General features: G+C 31.9%; 1 protein-coding gene across 1 annotated transcript; it reads left to right on the top strand.

Moving 5' to 3' along the window:
* The first annotated feature begins 6,735 nt into the window (after window positions 1-6,735).
* On the top strand, window positions 6,736-15,892 carry Abcd3 (ATP binding cassette subfamily D member Pmp70). The gene is made up of 12 exons (XM_088193851.1): window positions 6,736-6,881; window positions 11,350-11,607; window positions 11,680-11,749; window positions 12,642-12,739; window positions 12,810-13,060; window positions 13,124-13,336; window positions 13,402-13,707; window positions 13,992-14,130; window positions 14,199-14,373; window positions 14,685-14,858; window positions 14,923-15,027; window positions 15,102-15,892. Exons 1-12 carry the CDS (start codon window positions 6,778-6,780, stop codon window positions 15,234-15,236), a joined length of 2,028 nt encoding a protein of 675 aa, XP_088049977.1. The 5' UTR covers window positions 6,736-6,777; the 3' UTR covers window positions 15,237-15,892.
* The last annotated feature ends 1,738 nt before the right edge of the window (window positions 15,893-17,630 follow it).

Here is a 17,630-nt window from a genome sequence, read left to right as displayed (position 1 = left end):
TGACTAATGAATCGTCAATTTGAGTTGTATTAATTTACCACCTTTCTGTAGATATTTTGAATGCTTTGCTCGTTATGTTGCAATTGAAAATTGACCTCGAGAGAAGCATTCATCTCTAGAGGCAATTCATATCACATTGACTGACTGTCCTTGTGACTTATTTATTGCCATGATCAAGATAAGCAAGTCATCAATAATCAACGGCATTTTGTGGATCGTTGCTTTAATCACATAATAAATACTATTTTGCAATAATGAAGTTAATTATATAAGTAAAATATATACCTTAATTAAATAATGCAATACAATACAATATTGGGATAATCAACGTAAACTTTGAAATCCCTAAAACGGTATCTCTAGAAGAAATTTAAATAAATTTAATACTATAAATATCTATAATTCCAGAATAGCTAAGTATAAAAAAATATCTTTAGTATTGTGTATGTATTGTATTGTACGTGATGTTTTTGTTACATTTTCAATAGTTATTACATGTGTTCTATGTCTTTCTAACTAACCGCGTTCCACGGCATCATTGCACGGTTTAAGTGGATCTGAAATCCTCAGCACCATAATTTAAAGGTGAATTATCCTAGTTTATTGTGGGAATAGTTATAGAAAATAACATTTAACAAAAGTGTTGGAGGAGCTCAAGGCAGAATGTGCACGTTCTTGTAATGTAGGGCATAAATGCGATATGCTTGGTTCTTGAATGGATTCAAGAGGCGAGGAAGAAGACTGGCGTGCTGCAAAGGGTTATTAGCAAAATAACGCCCAAGGAGAAAAATGAAGAATGCTGTCGTACACTGCCACGCTACCAGCCAAAAGTTGCAGACGATAAGACCAGAAACGCTCAAGATCAAAAAATCTTTATACCGCTTAATCGTCATAAAAATCTCAACAAGAGTATCAAAGCCGAGAATGTAACAAACGCCCTACTTGAGGCCATAGAACTGAAGTCGACCGAGACCTACAACTTCGAGTAAGCGACCACACTGTCGCAAATTTCATATACCGTCCGGACGGCGGCCGTGAATGACGTCTGGACGACGGCTTCTGTCACATACAGCCCGCAAATTTGCGCGCGATCGAAAAATGTGTCAAATAATCGTAATTTTAAATTGTCATATTATTAAAATTACGCTACTGATAATTATAAAAGTTTGTGTGGGCACTCACCAATACAATATCAGTGAAAACTGTTCGGTCGTAAATATTCAATTTATGCAAAATCTTTGTCGGCTTTTGCAAAATGCCATAAGGCATAAAAATGATACTTCAGAATACGAACACCACATCTGTGACTATCCTAGAATTTGTCGCCATCGATTCTAAATAAGAATTCGTTATGGTGTGACATTTATATAAACCGATCTAGGAAAATACAGCCCGTCCAAGATATGAGCGACCATCGTCATAGTACTGGTGAGAGAATTTAATAGGGTGACCATGTGAAATTACAAGTGCAATTAATTTTTACTTTTTTAATTTTATTTGTTGAGGAAAATGTAAAATAACACTTGCTTACTTATTTTGCTTATTTGTATACATATTTAACTCAAAAACATGACAGCACTCACCAAAATATTATTTAAGACATACCGATGGCGGCAACTTTGGCGCAAAATAATAAAGACGAGCGAAAATGGCCCGATTTTATGACCCGTCATAAAATCACTTAAGGGACAAATTTTTACAAAAAGTACGGTTAACCATCGGGTGCGGGTATAAGCGCAGAGACATCTAAAACATAATTTATGGGTTGTACGGAACAAAATGTAAATATTTAATAATATATGTAAACAAAGAACAATAACATCGCGAACGTGTTTGAGCGCGAAACATTATAGTTTTTAATGCAATTTCCAACGCATGGTCACCCTACTTTAAAAACATCCCTGATTTAGTATTGGTAACGTTCTCATATCGGTGTAAAAAAAATCGTGGAAAACTGTAGATGTGTGCATGAATGCGTACACGCACCCTTATTTACAATACATCGACGATGGTCGTTAACATCTTGGACAGACTATACATAAGGATATTCGAAACGATTTTTTTTTAACAAAATCAAGTACCACTAATTATTTAATTTTATATGAAAACAATATAATAACGATATCTGTTAGGAGAATATACTATCAAAAATATAATTAATCTCTTTTGGTGCCCTAAAATATTTAAAAATGTCAGTAAGAGTCTGTTGAAGTCCCCGATAAGCATGTGGTATTATAACTTGACCATGTAACCACGATGCAGCGCTCGTCATGCGTGTTGACCATAGGAGCTACTCGTTCTATTTCAGTTTGCGAAAAACCATATCATTATCTCTCTCACTCTCGTTACTTAACACGCGAGAGAGCGAAAGGGAAAATATCTCACTGCTCGCGCTCGAAAGAGCAGCTCCAACTTCGGACCCTTTGACTCCAGTTTTGCCGACAATGTTCGGAAGCACTCGAAGCTCGCCAAGTCGACTGAATTAACCCCACTTTACCTCCCGTTCTCGGTAACCTCGAACAACTTCCGAGAGATTTTAGAGCGGACAGAACAGAACTCGACCGAAGTAACCCATTATATTCTCCGTCCTTGGCCAACCTTAGCCAACTTCCAGAGAGTGTACTGCAGGTATAATAAATTGTATCTATTCAAATAACCTGCTATCAACTTTGGCTTCAGAGACACACTGCCTCCGCCTCAAAACGATCAAAACCCGAAACATATTATATCCGAAACATCAATCTTTAAGCGACGATCTTTGTATAAAAATACACTGTGACACAGGAAACATATTACATCTTAATTTATTACTAGCGGATTATTTGTATAATTTTTCGAACGTGAATATAAACGTCTGCGGGGAAATTGGTAAATATATTTTTTTGCGTTTTAAATCGTCCACTTTTACGAAATTATAAATATCATACTAAATGTAAAATCTGGATCTTTGCAACAAAAAATAAAAAGAAAGACTCATATATTCACTTACATTTGCCACAGCTGAAAGGTTCGAGTAGGCAAGCATGCAACTAGAATATAGGATTACATATTGCCTAAGACACTAGACACTGAAGTAGAAACCGTATTCTAGCAGAACACTCGGAAGACCGCGAGTACACTAGGGAGTAAAGTGGCGATAACAGCGGTAAGCCATGCTCCAGATCGAATTATAGCAATACATGAAGTAAATTCAGAGAAATTTAAAAAATCGAGTTTTTGTTTAGAAAAAAAGACTTTCTATCAGCATGAAGAAAATATTATGTTTTGTCGCCTAACAACCCTATTTATCCGATTAACTTGATAATAAGACTAAAAAAGTAAAATAAACTAACATTACTTTACTTAAAATTATTATCTCAGTTACCGACTTTGCCCCTCAATCACTCGTTCAAAGTACAATTACTGTTGAATATGCTATGTATTATACATTTAATTTTATCTATTGGCGAGACCAAGCCATTACATAATTTAATACAATTATAATTAATGGACAACTATATAGTAAATTTAGTATTCGCACAAACGGTGAAACTCATAAAAATATTAACACACGTAATCATTGATTGCAAACGCGATTTATACCCATTTTTGGAATTCCACACTTACATAAATTTTATTATTGCGTTCACCAAACTATGACACACGATGGAAACAAACGGAAAATGTAAAATTATAATATATTCAAATGAGCGCCGAATGAATATTAAAAAGGGCAAAAGAGTTCTTCGATTCGAATAACGACTGAAGAAAGAAATCCACAAATCGTAATGTATGACATTTTGCTGTGTTATTATACCATTATTTATGCGGCCTTCGAAATCTTAACTAATCTGACGTATAACGTTCATTAATCGTTCATGTAAAGAATAAAGAACGATAACTATATACATTACATTTACACATTATTTATTATATGGAGTAGTTGTTTTAGATAGCTTCCATGATAGAGGCTTATGCGTGACAACTCAATAAAGTTATAAGGTAATAATGTCATTATTGCAGTTATAACACGTAAATCTACATTCAAAATGCCATAATAAAACATTTAGAAAGTTATAAATGAGTCAGCATAAGTTATTATTTCAAATAATATATTCCACAAAATATTGTAGACAACTCAACATTTTAAAAAAACTGCTAACAACAATGAAAACGTATAATTTTCCGATCATAATATTTATTTTATTATATTTTTATTACAAATTTAAGCATCATGGCTTGACAAGTTTTCCCAGTGCGTCGTGATGGCCATTATACAAAAAATAATAATAATGGTACAGACCTAAAATATTGTAGATGAGTAACATTCCATATGTTTTTTACAGCTCTTCATAACTATCGTCAAAAATATCTTTATGTTTGGCAAGCTAGTTGAGAAGCTGGATGGCTCGTGCAAGAGGAGCGTTCTCAATCGCTGGCCACAACGGGAAAGAATAAGGAACGCGATCGCGACTCTCTAGGGCAAATGTAAAGTTCTCAACTTTAAATATGATTTAGTTTTAGACAATTCTAACATTTTATTTATGTGTAAGTTTACTATTTTTGTGGTGCTTAAAAGAGCAATTTTATATATATATATTAAACCAAAAACAAGCTAAAAAGAGTAGTTATTAACGATTAAGCCAAACACAATACATCATTAAAGGATAACATTTAGAAGAAAAAAATATGCGAAAATATGTCCTTTTGGTAGATGCTCTAAAGATCAATATGTAGCTATAAAATATCCACACGAATGTATATTCTAGACCAGGGACGGCCAACCCAAATGATCTTGCAATCCACTTTGGAAATACATCATAGCTCCGCGGGCCACATAAAAAATTATATATCTACATATTAGATAAAGATACACTATAGACATTTTTTGGAGTGAATAATTGAAACATAATGAGTTATTATTATTCTTACATGTAAACATAGATAATATAATAATAATGATACTAAACGTACATTGTAAAGAATCTCGCAGGCCGGAAAAATGTTCAAGGCGGGCCGCGGGTTGGCAACTCTTGTTCTAGACATTAGTAATTCATATGTTAAATCCCCTTTGTATGATAATACAAATACTAAGCAAAGTACAACCTACTTCTTGTTTTATTTATTGACAATAATAAATAAATCCGATACACATGCACTATCTGATTTTCTAATCACAATATAAATATGATATAAGATGATAAAAATATATAAATATACTGCATGAAATATACAAAAAAGTATACAAAAAACATTAACAAGACATTTTTCGCTAAAAAAATACCAAATGTTCATTTAATTATGTATATTATATATAGTTTTATAACTTTGAGGAATTATTAGTAAAATTATTGATAGGTAGCAACATAATAAATATTGCTCCCAGAAAAAAACAGGCAAAAACGGAGAAAATTTATACTACTTTATCAATGAAATGTTAATTTGCATATTCATATACAGCACCTCTATTTTTGGATGTACCTCGTACAATGAAAAAAAATAACAATAATTGCGCTTAAAAAACATCAATGCATATTCTCCAAATGATAAAATCACTGTACTTTAACTATTAACGCATTGTGTATGTTTAATGTACTAACTGTGGAATAATACATTTAAACGTAAATTTAATGCGTTAATCTCTAAAGTCGTTTGGTAAAATACGCAGTAAAAGATAAAATAAAATGTATACTAATTGGGGAAAATCATAAATGGTAAAATAATATTTGATTATACCTTTATACGGTTTTTCTTCTATATGCAATGCGTTGATAATAAAGGGGGGTTAAATTTAACACTTTCTGTGGCGTAACTAGGGGACTGGTGTGGTGGACCGTCCGTCCCCTAGCCTTCGAAGATCTTCCTACATCGTCTTCGCCCAGTAGTACTTGTAATATTGGACGAAGATTTACGTATAACTTTTGTTATGGTAATAAAATTAGGCGTGTATCGTTTTTCGTTTGTCACAGAGCTTTGTCAAATGCCCGGATTGTTAGGATTTTAGAATTTTTTTAATTTATTATTTTTGTATGTTTTATTTTAAGTAATTTAGGTTTAATTTTTATAGATACGTTTTTAATTATTTATTTTTTTAATATTATAATTTGTAAAGAAAATGTGTAAGAAAATATATTGTGTTTTATTGCGAATGTTTGAGAAACCGCATGTCTGAGTTGGAAATGCGTTTGTGTGCATGCATAAACAATGACAGAAAGGCACGGCATGCTCTCGTTCTACGCTCGATTAAAAATATTTCGGTGTCTCGACAGTGTAAAGAGCTACACTTCTGTTTGAGTGTTAAAAAATGTCCTCCAAAAAATATTAGTTATCAGATCTGACTTGAGAGTTAAAATTCATCTTAGTCAGAACTTTAGTATAAATGTTCTAGTCAAATCCAGACATCTGGCAACCCTAGGTTTGCTCTTGTAAGCAATTACATATACAATTACTTTTAACTGTACAACAAGTTGTATGGCCACTATTGTTCGTATTTGAATTCGATTTTTTAATCCCGTTCCGTTTTAGCACACTCACGTTTTTTAAAAAAATTACACATACCTATATTTAATTAAATATAAAATCAAAAAAGGAGCAAATTATATTTTTGTGTACACTATAATATATATTCTTCCATTTTAAACTATCGTGAGTAGCATAACACATGAAAATCAGTAATGTCTTTTTTAATAAAAAAAATTGTGCAAATGAAACAGGTTATGCAGTAGTGGGAGGTAAGGTTCACTCCAGTGTCAAATCAGTGCGCGCACGGCACTCGAGGCGCGCGGTCACACAGTCAGGATGGCGCCGAGTTTTTCAAGAATGTCCGGAGGGGCGCAGGTCGTCGCCGCCGCTTCCACCGTGGCGGCGGCCTACTACCTGTTCAAGTCGCTCAACAAAAACAGGTAAATTAAACCGCGATCCAAAACTAACCAACCAAGTGTCATACCATAATTCACCGCATCATTAAATACGACGAATATTCAAAAACATTCGCCTTTTTCCTCATTAGAATGTTTGTATAGAACCGGAGATGTATCTCGTTGATTAACTGCCGCGTTATTTAACATCATCCGATCTCTCGAGATTACTACGTCACGCGAACGAAAGTGAAACTTGGCTATGCAGTATCTTATTCACGAGGAGAAAATCATTAAATAATTTTATTTACAACGACAAGAAAACACGCGTAATTCGAAAGTGCACTCAACGACGTGTTGAGTAATTAATAACCTAAAATTATTATATGATACTATTCTAGACTATGAGCCGAGAGATAATATTATTTTAGATGTCAGTACAGATAAAATTACTCGAATTGAGAAATGAGATAAAAAAAAAACATGTTCAATATTTGTACGATAGATTTATTTTTTTATAATAAGATGAGAAATAATTTAGTGATATAAATTGTTAGTTACTCTGTCAATTAATAAAATTTATTCAAATTCCTTGGCTGTGTAGTGAAAACTAATATGTAGGTTCAAATCAAAAGAGAATTTTATTATTAGGAAAACTCAATCTGAATTGAAAAACACAATATCATAGATGTGAATTTGATTGTATGGATATCTAAAATTAAATTCTAAATATGCGCAATTTATTAATAATCCGCAATTATCGCATCAATATTCTATTGTTAACCGCCACTTCCTATTCATACTTCCGTTAAATATAAGAATACGAGCAATCAACTGGAATCTAACCAAACTTAATCGGTAGTAAAACATGTACATAATAATGCAACAGCTGACCTAACTTAAACGACGATAAAGTTATTGAACTTACAATGTTACATGCACAAAGTTGGATAAACACTGCCGTATATAGTATATATATATAAACATATACCCAAAGACGAACGTCATTTCAATTTTTTCCAAAGGAAAGCAAAAGTTGGCCAGTCAGTGGTCGTTTTTTTTAATATTATAATTTCATTAATATTCATAGTATTTCAAGGCGGTCCCTGTTTAGAATTCATGTCAAAAGCAATAAAATCGTATATGTTGAGTTATCTAGCGTTCATATTAAGACTTTTTATAAAAATATTGCGACTATTGATAAGTGAGAATCGATTGAAAACATCTAAACCTAATTTTGACCAATAGGAGAGCACAAAAAACAATTATCCCTTCTCAGAAGTCAAAAATCCACTTCAAAAGCAACAAAATCGTGTCAGCGCCATTGCAGGCATTATTAGTTTTAGAATATCATCAAGTTAGGTTTGAATTTGCACAGCAAATAGACGTTTCGCAACTGTCAAATTGAGTTTTATAGACACTAGAGCAGCATATATTATATTTTCGCAAATAAAAATATGTCTACTGGTGAAACTATAACTTTACTAAAAAAATACACATTCACAGTAACATTTATATATCATATGTAAATAAATAATGATAAGAATGTAAATGCATTGTTTACTACGTATGCAAAAGTTAAAATCATATAATTTTACCTGCAGCTGCCATATAAATTATATTTTCACTGGTAAAAATATATCTACTGTATATATACTATAAACCAAATCTATTGGTATAATCCATTACAAAACTGAGAGTTACTGTCAAGAAATCAACAAATGTCTAGTCCCTGCACTAGTCAATTGAAAAGATCAGATTCTCTTGCGCGATAATGTCCGACCACAAATCGCACTAACTAGACCAGTTTAAGCATTTCGACCATTTATTATAGGGTAAGATCTTCAACATTGTCAACTCCAGAACACAAAAATAAATTATTTCTTCAATAACCTAATAGTAACATTATTTAGAAGCGATCTGTCCCTATCTACCAGTGCAGATAATATTTTTTTGTGTCGCTTGACGTCTAGATAAAGATTATAATCGAGTATAGAGTATAGTATTATATTTTTATATTTCTTGAAAATGGCTCCTCATGCTTAATTATTGGTCACAAAAATCTTCCTCTACTTATCCGATGAACTGTATAACGTCTTCAAATAATAAGAATTTCTCTTCCAGAACCTTGAAATATTATGATGTAATGCATATAAAGTTATATATACCATTATATTAAAATTTAAAAATATTGATGTAAGGGCTTTGACGATTGTGTTAACCTTTGTTGGTTGTGTTAATCCCATTGTAACCCATTAGACTAACGCCTGTCATGTTGCAACGGAAGATTTATAATAAATAAAATAGTTTTAAGCGATAATATATAACAAAACATTTCAACCGCTTGTTTCATGCAAATACTTTGAGATTGTAAAATTCAGGCAGAAATGGTCTGTTTCATTCTCAATATTTGCATAAAGACAATGTTTTTAAATCAGTACGGCGTTCTGTAGAGATTTGACTTTATTCACCTATGAATATACCCAATCAGTCACTGGATGCTTCCTCTACTTTTTCTTTTTTTAATTCCACTTTCTGAATAACCCTAGAATATAGTGGTAACGTATTATTGAAGCTCGGGCAATTTTACAAGCATGGTTGATTTTAGAATGTTTACATTCTAAAATTATGGAGATACACATCCAAATGCAGTCCAAGAAATCTGCAGTATCCATAAAATACATCTAGTCTTTCCAAATCTTCGTAAACATTATTTTAATCTTTGATTTAACTGATTTGAACTATGATTTTATAGATATAAATATCTTATATTTATATATAAATCGCTAAACTATATTTTTATCTTATCATATTTCTTACTGATGACGTTTTACAAAATTGTCACTCAACCTTGTGGTTGATAAACTTCTGCGAAATATTAATTTCTTCTTAAATGTAGCGCTTAATTAGGCCGTAGGTGAGTTCCAATATCTCTAACACATATGTGACTATTCCATTCTTCCGAGAAGTCTGCTAGAATTTGATTTCCAGTTAAATGTCTGTTATCCTCCATTATAAATCTATAATGTTGATAGATAAATATATTAACCCGTTTATTTTGACCCGAAGATCAACCTTAGGAATCATCTCGAACCTGTCAAGATGCTATATTGTCTGTGTTTAGAGTATTACTAATAAATAGTGTAACTGCGGTGTTGCCAATTAGTTTGAGAGCTATTCTTCTATTTTTGTCCTAAAGTTTGTCTTAGCAAAATTTAGTTTGAGTTAAAATGACAATATTTTTTCTTAGGGTCTTGATGTGCAACTGAGCAAAATTTTAATACACATGTAATTTTAATGCACATAAGTGGTATATTTTTACCACAGTTATATATGTACAACACATAGGTAGTAGTCCCTACGAGGGACTACTATATGTTATTTATAGATTTATTTTGTTTATTTCTATAGTAGCTTTTTTTTGTTATCGATAAGCAGAGACGTCATTTCATGCATCTAAATAAATAATGATAAGTATGTAACTCTATATATTACTACGTATAGAAAAGTTGAAATCATATAATTTTACTAGCACATGCTAGATAAATTATATTTTCACTGGTCAAAATATATGCTTACTAATATGATTTCACTGAAATGACAAATTTAAAAAAAATAGTTTCGTGATAGATTCGAGACTTTTTTTTAGATTTTCTTTGAGGGATAACCCAACAATTTTTGGTTTAAAATCAGGGACGTCAATTCATTTTTTTTCCATGGGGGAAGGGAGGGACAAGAATTGACAGCGATGTGTACTACTTGTTCCATTGCGTAAACCACCGATACTAAAGCCCTACGAGTCCAACCTTTATGACGACCGAATGAGCGGGACCCATCGTAGTACTACATATTTATCAGAGTTTCATTAGTATTTCTCTCGAGCGCACAAGGTGACGTTCTCTTGTTGGCTGGCCTGCATTACAAGAGTTGACCAGTCAGTGCTTGTTTTTTTTTTAATATTTTAAATTCAAGGTGGGGCAAATGCCCCACAAATGACGTCCCTGTCGATAAGGTTGGCTCTAATCTTTCATATATTTTTAATTAAACTTCTTCAACTGGTCCAAAACAACACATGTTTAAAAGCACTTTATTATATCTATAATACATCATCTATGGATACCCATCTCTGTCAATTTTTATCATTATTCTGAACAAAATTGGTGACATTTCCTTATAGTACACATTTTAATATGGTATGCTTGCCCTATATACTTTTATGTTTGTAATCGAGTTGCAAACACTAATATTTACATGATTAAGGATTTTTGTGGTAAACCCGAATATAAACATTGTTTACCACAATCGGTTTTTGTCTATACTATTGTTTATTTCTCCGAAATCAACCAAAAGATTTTTTTTATTAATTTTATTTAAATCATAAAATTCTTTAGGCAGTTTTTCCACGTAGGACACTAATCGCTGTATAAAAAAATTACAAAACACACACTGAGCAATCTTTCTCACTTAAATATTTATAAAGATAAGTTTATATATTCGAACGGTTACATTTCAGAAGCACCATGAAGCGACGGAAGCCCGATCAGATCAAACCCGAAGAACAAGTCCAGTACATGATCGTAGAAAAAAAGAACAAAGGTGCTAAACCTCAGGTCGATGCAAAGTTTTTCGCTCAACTCAGAAGCCTCCTGCGAGTCATGATTCCGGGATTCTGGTCTAAAGAGAACGGATTCATGATCTTGGTGGCGGCGTCTTTAATTGCAAGGACACTTTGCGACCTTTGGATGATTCAGAATGGAACGTTAATTGAGAGGTAGTAATCAAACTCTAGATCTCTTCAGATCAATATTATGATTTAATTTAATATACTTTTCATTTAAAACAGTGCCATCATTGACATGAATAAGCCGCTATTCAAGAAACGATTATTTAAATTCTTCTATGCTATGCCTATTGTGAGTATGTGTTTTAATAAATTTATTTATTCATTCAGTATTTTAACCTGAAACCGACAATTGATAAGCATTTACGCTGATGATTAAGCAAAACCACGTTGAATGGGTCAACAGACGTTATTTATGCCACAAAACCGCAAATGCACAGTAAATTATGAGAGTTTATCTCGTGCGATTTGGAAATATAATTAAAACTACCATAATCAATTAAGCTGTTATTACACACGGATTAATACCAGCATACTATAATAATTTAACTAGTAGAACAACAGCATATGGTGTATGCTTATATAGATAAGAGATACCGCAATTTATAGTTAATGCATTATCTAGTCTGTATTAGAACTTCTAAATATCGCAATCAGATGTAGATTAAAAAAATATGTGTAATGTATGTTATTACTTTTTGGAAAGGTCTATTGAGAGTTTTATTATCTAATATAGAAATAAATACCTTAATATATCGCTAATATGATTTTTAGTCTTATCTATCTTATCACAATTCTTAGCAACGATTTTTTTTATTAAAATATCACTTGACCTTGTGGTTACAGATTTAAAATGTTTACACATATCTATGGCATTAATCTATAATATAATTTTTACAGATTGTCTTACTAAAAATATACAAACACAGTATTTTAAATTCGAACCATTGTTGTATGTTGCATATAGTGTGTATTGCTTGTATAACGTTTGTATATATATATATATAAGATGAAATAAACGTTAATTCAAACATAACTAACCACAAAACCGGATACAATTAATTATGCCCAAATACATCTCTTGTAGGCGTAAGCTAGAACTGATAAAACATTTTTGTATTGTTCAAAATGATTCATCTGTGGAATCAAATTTATGATTATTAATTCATTTTTTAAAATTTCAGATATCGTTAGTGAACAATATAATGAAATGGAGTTTAGGAGAGCTTAAACTTCGGCTCAGAACGAATATGACAAAGAATCTTTACGATCAATACTTAAAGTTCGTATTCGTTCACATTCGACTCAAACTTTTCATTGGTAGTATTTTTAACGTCGACTTGATCTTTCAGAGGTTACACGTACTACAAGATGACAAACTTGGACAACAGAATAGCGAACGCCGATCAGTTGCTGACGGCCGACATCGACAAGTTCTGCGACACAATCACCGACTTTTACAGCAACATATCGAAACCGATCCTCGACATCGGCATTTACGTATACAGATTGACTGTCAACTTAGGCGGAAAGACTCCCGGAATGATGTTGGGATACTTGTTCATCTCCGGATTGTTTTTGACCAATCTCCGAAAACCTACAGGTGATTATCGCTAGCTTTTTATTAATTTATGAGGTTTTTATTATTATATATTTTTTATTGTAGCTCGAATGACTGTCACCGAGCAAAAATTAGAAGGCGAATTTAGGTATATTAACTCGAGATTGATAACGAATTCGGAAGAGATTGCCTTCTATCAGGGTAATAATAGAGAAAAACTTACGTTATTGGCGAGCTTCAATAAATTAACGAATCATCTCAGGAAGTTCTTAGAATTCAGAGTATGGATGGGAATGGTCGATAACATTGTAGCGAAATGTATTTAAACTTCATTAATGGTTTTATTTGAAGCTATTCTATGTACTAATTATATTTAATTTTAGATATCGCGACTGTGGTCGGGTTCTATGCCGTTTCGATGCCGTTCTTTGTCAAAGATCACCCTCTATTGACAAATAGTGATAATGGAAATCGTTTCGAACATTACTACACTTATGGTAGAATGTTAGTCAAATTGGCAGAAGCTATAGGTAGATTAGTATTGGCTGGCAGAGAATTGACCAAGTTGGCAGGTTACACTACTCGAGTTACCGAGTTGATAGTCGTACTCAAAGAACTCAACGAAGGAAAATACGTGAGAACCATGATTGACGGTTCATCTGTAGCTAGTGGAGCAAACGGAAGCGCCGGTAAATATTTGAATAAAATAAGGACAATTTAAATGAGCAATAAATAAAATATTTGTTCCATAAAACGAATTGTTTATGCATTACTATTGGACGGAATTGATGCGAGCATTGGTTCAAATAGTGAATACCCCATGAATAATTTTCAGCAATGAATCTTTTTCTGAAGATTTATCTTAAATAAATGCACAAATAATTTGTTTTATGGAACAAAGTAAATATATATTTAAATGCACATATAATTCCCTGTTAAATCGCACCCTTTTAAAATAAATTTTAATAAACAGGAGAGCATCTTCCATTGATGCCTTTGATACCAGGTTCTGGTAAAATCATTTATCAAGATCATCTGATCAAGTTCGATAAAGTACCTTTAGTTACCCCGAATGGAGATGTCTTAGTTCAAGATCTAAATTTCGAAGTCAAGTGAGTTATATTTTGGATTTTTAATAGTAAGTCTTAACGAAGGCGACTAAATGAGTGATTGTTTTCAGATCTGGAATGAACGTATTAGTTTGCGGTCCAAATGGATGCGGAAAGTCTAGTCTGTTCCGTATTCTCGGAGAGCTGTGGCCAATGTTCGGTGGCACTATAATCAAACCTCCAAGAGGAAAGCTGTTTTATATACCTCAGAGGCCTTACATGACGCTTGGCACTTTAAGAGATCAGGTAATAATCGCTACATAAAAGTAAATATAATTCACCGATGGTAGTGTGTGGAATTTATTTAGTTTTACTGAGAAGTTTTATTGCTAGTTTTAAATCTCTCTGAACATTCATTATTCAAAAATCAAATGACAGAGCGCTGCTCTGACCATTGAAAGCTATTATTCAATACTGATATTAATTTACAATACACTTGTTAACATTTTTATTTGACCCCTCGTATATAAAATTCTTTATATATAATTTCACTTGTAGCCTACTTCATGCGTTATACAGGGATCTAAGTGTTTATATATTTTATTCCTTTCTTTCAGGTTATCTACCCACATACCAGATCTGAAATGCTACGCCGCGGCAGGACTGATGAAGAACTAATTAAGTTCATGGATCTGGTTCAGCTATCTTATCTAGTGTCTCGGGAGGGCGGCTGGGATGCAATCGCCGATTGGATGGACGTCTTATCCGGCGGAGAAAAACAAAGGATTGCCGTAAGCATCTCAAAACTATTGTTTATATTAAATATATCAATCGTCTAACTGTGCTTTACAATAGATGGCAAGACTCTTCTACCACTCTCCACAATTCGCTATCTTGGATGAATGCACGAGTGCTGTGTCAGTGGATGTCGAAGGATCAATGTATCAATATTGCAGAAAAGTATGTTACATCTTAAATAAAACGTTTTGTGTTGTTAAAAATGTTTTTAATTTTTTTTTTTTTTTTTTATTCAGGTTGGTATTACTCTGTTTACCGTTTCACATAGAAAATCGCTATGGACGCATCACGATCATTATCTAAAAATGGACGGAAGGGGCGACTTCAAATTCGGTTTGATATCTGAAGACACCGAAGAGTTTGGCTCATGATTGTGTTAATATTTAATATAAACATAGTTTTTAAGCTCACGATGGCAAGGTAGGCTTCTTAAATGTAATATAATAAATTATAGATAGCAAAATAACTATTGTGTAATTCGGTTCAGTCGGGCACTGGATAATTCTGTTGTTATTTGTTAAATTAATAGATAGTTAAGTATTAATTATATTTATTATACATTTCTTTTGTAATGCTAATTTGTTATTATTTTTAGAATTAACAATTAACGATTCAATCGAACTTTCTATGAAACGACTTCTTGCCGACTAGTTTTATATAAAAATATAAATAATGCAGTCGTTTTTAAACCTTTGACACTACTATACATTCAATTATTATTCGTTCTGAATACATTCCATATTTGCATATATATTTTTCTTATAGGGTGATCACAAGCTGACAAAAATGTTATAATTTGTCATATTCACTGTATACATACATATTTATGTAAATTTGTCAGTGCCAAACTTTATATATTTATTATATTCAATCTGTATATTTATATTTTGTAAAAGAGTACCCTATAAAATCAGACTTTTTATATGAAAAAATATGTGATCAATGAAAAACTTATTTATTGTGTTACCAAAAATTGTTTTTATTTTCATAATTATTCTAATTTTTGAACAATAAACTTTTACATACATAATAGGTGTTCTCAATTATTGTTAAAAATATGTAAATATGACAAATTATCCTATTCACAGCAACTCATTATGGTATAAGTATGCTTACCGTAATTATGAAGCTCTAAACCGGGACAGCTAAAAAAAGGCTATCTCGGAAATTTTTGTTCGTGTGAAACTGGGACGTATGATAAGCCAAAATATATGTATAGATATATAGATACTAAGTATAAGACGCTATTAAATTAAAAAACGCCAAAACTCATGTTATTCTGCTGTTAAGAGTTTTGGGAGTCTATCCTGATTTAAATCCGTATTTTTTCACTCGATAAATCTACTCTTATTTTAAAATCATTTTAGCAAGTTTATTTAGGAACCTTAACACATATTTTTCATGAAAAAGTATAATAAATAGAAATTGTACCAACTTATTATGATACAATAACTTCCTTAGCGAATACATTGAGTTGTAGGTATGAATCATTTTTTACAATTCAATAAAATATATTTTAATGCTGGATATAAATACATAAAACAATGGATTGCAAAGTTGAATAGATACATTCAATTTAAACTGCATGACTTGCCATATATATATAATAATACAAATATTTGTCAGAGAATATATATTTTAATATACTAGAAACATAAATAGTACTCTCAATGCATTCGGAAGAGTTTGTACAAGTTGTTACTCAATTCAATGTCATTTCTGGTGTACTATCTTCTTAATTTTTCAATTCAACAATTTCAAGTTCATTTGCATTAATGTACTTGTTTTCTTAGACAATTTAATTAATGATAATTTCATATAATTTGTGGAAAATGTAAATAAAAATTGCTAATCAATTTTTCTCAAAAACATACGAAGGATAGTTAGATAAAATATTTCACAACTTAAGCGAAAGCTTAGTGATAATGGCAATGCAACACAGATTAGCCATTGTAGATATTTATTTAATGATAATGCTATGTAGCTAGAAAAATCATTGCTGTTAATGACCTCCCTTTTTAAATACATTTTCCTTATCACTATTAGAATCAACCCACTTTTGGCAATTAATTACAATTTTATTCATTTATTCCGGTAATTCTGGAGTCAAAGTGCTTAAAAATATTATAGTCTGTTGCAATATCTCATAACTCAACTCGTTAAATTCAATGTGTTGACATGCTTTGTCGTGCAAAAGAATTGCACCTTTAAATTGATCTGGTGCATTTTGTCAATTTCTTGATAATAACCCTCAGTTGTAATGCTTTTACAAGGATGTATAAAAATGTAGTGGATTATACAGAGCACAGCCCATCAAATAGTTACTATCTTTGTTTTGTGTAATTTCCGTTTTAATAAATACTTTGGGATTTCATTTTTGTCCATTTTCTGCTATTGGAAAGGATCTACTGTTAATCGCACGTTATAATACGATCAAGAAATGGATCATTTATTTTTCATAAAATAAGCGCAATACCAAATTCGTTATGGCTGTCTTCTATACATCTATTGATCTCGTGCGGCACCCACTTGTCAACTTTTTGTTATATCCCTAGCTGCTTTAAATGGTCCAGAACGCTTTTCGCAAGCTCTAGGATTGATGTGCGTGGTTCTGATTCAACTAAGATTCTGCTTCCACAAATAATGATATAGGTTGTTTGTGATTTTTTGCTCCCTAAAAAAATTTTGAAGATTGCGTTTGAACAAAATTTTCGAAGTGATATTTTTTTTAGCTCTCTGTAATGGTTTTTTTTAGTGTCTTGCTA

This window comes from Plectrocnemia conspersa, unplaced genomic scaffold, assembly GCF_051122295.1.
Source record: "Plectrocnemia conspersa isolate PC_06_02 unplaced genomic scaffold, ASM5112229v1 ptg000010l, whole genome shotgun sequence".
Classification (NCBI taxonomy): domain Eukaryota; kingdom Metazoa; phylum Arthropoda; class Insecta; order Trichoptera; family Polycentropodidae; genus Plectrocnemia; species Plectrocnemia conspersa.
This window is presented reverse-complemented; position numbering and strand designations above follow the sequence as displayed.

Excerpts from the sequence above, each read along its gene's own strand:
- Abcd3 (XM_088193851.1), top strand. The coding sequence starts at position 6,778 with ATGGCGCCGAGTTTTTCAAGAATGTCCGGAGGGGCGCAGGTCGTCGCC. Across the intron at positions 14,131-14,198 it reads GATCTAAATTTCGAAGTCAA|ATCTGGAATGAACGTATTAG; the intron begins GTGAGTTATATT and ends GATTGTTTTCAG. Across the intron at positions 15,028-15,101 it reads TGTATCAATATTGCAGAAAA|GTTGGTATTACTCTGTTTAC; the intron begins GTATGTTACATC and ends TTTTTTATTCAG.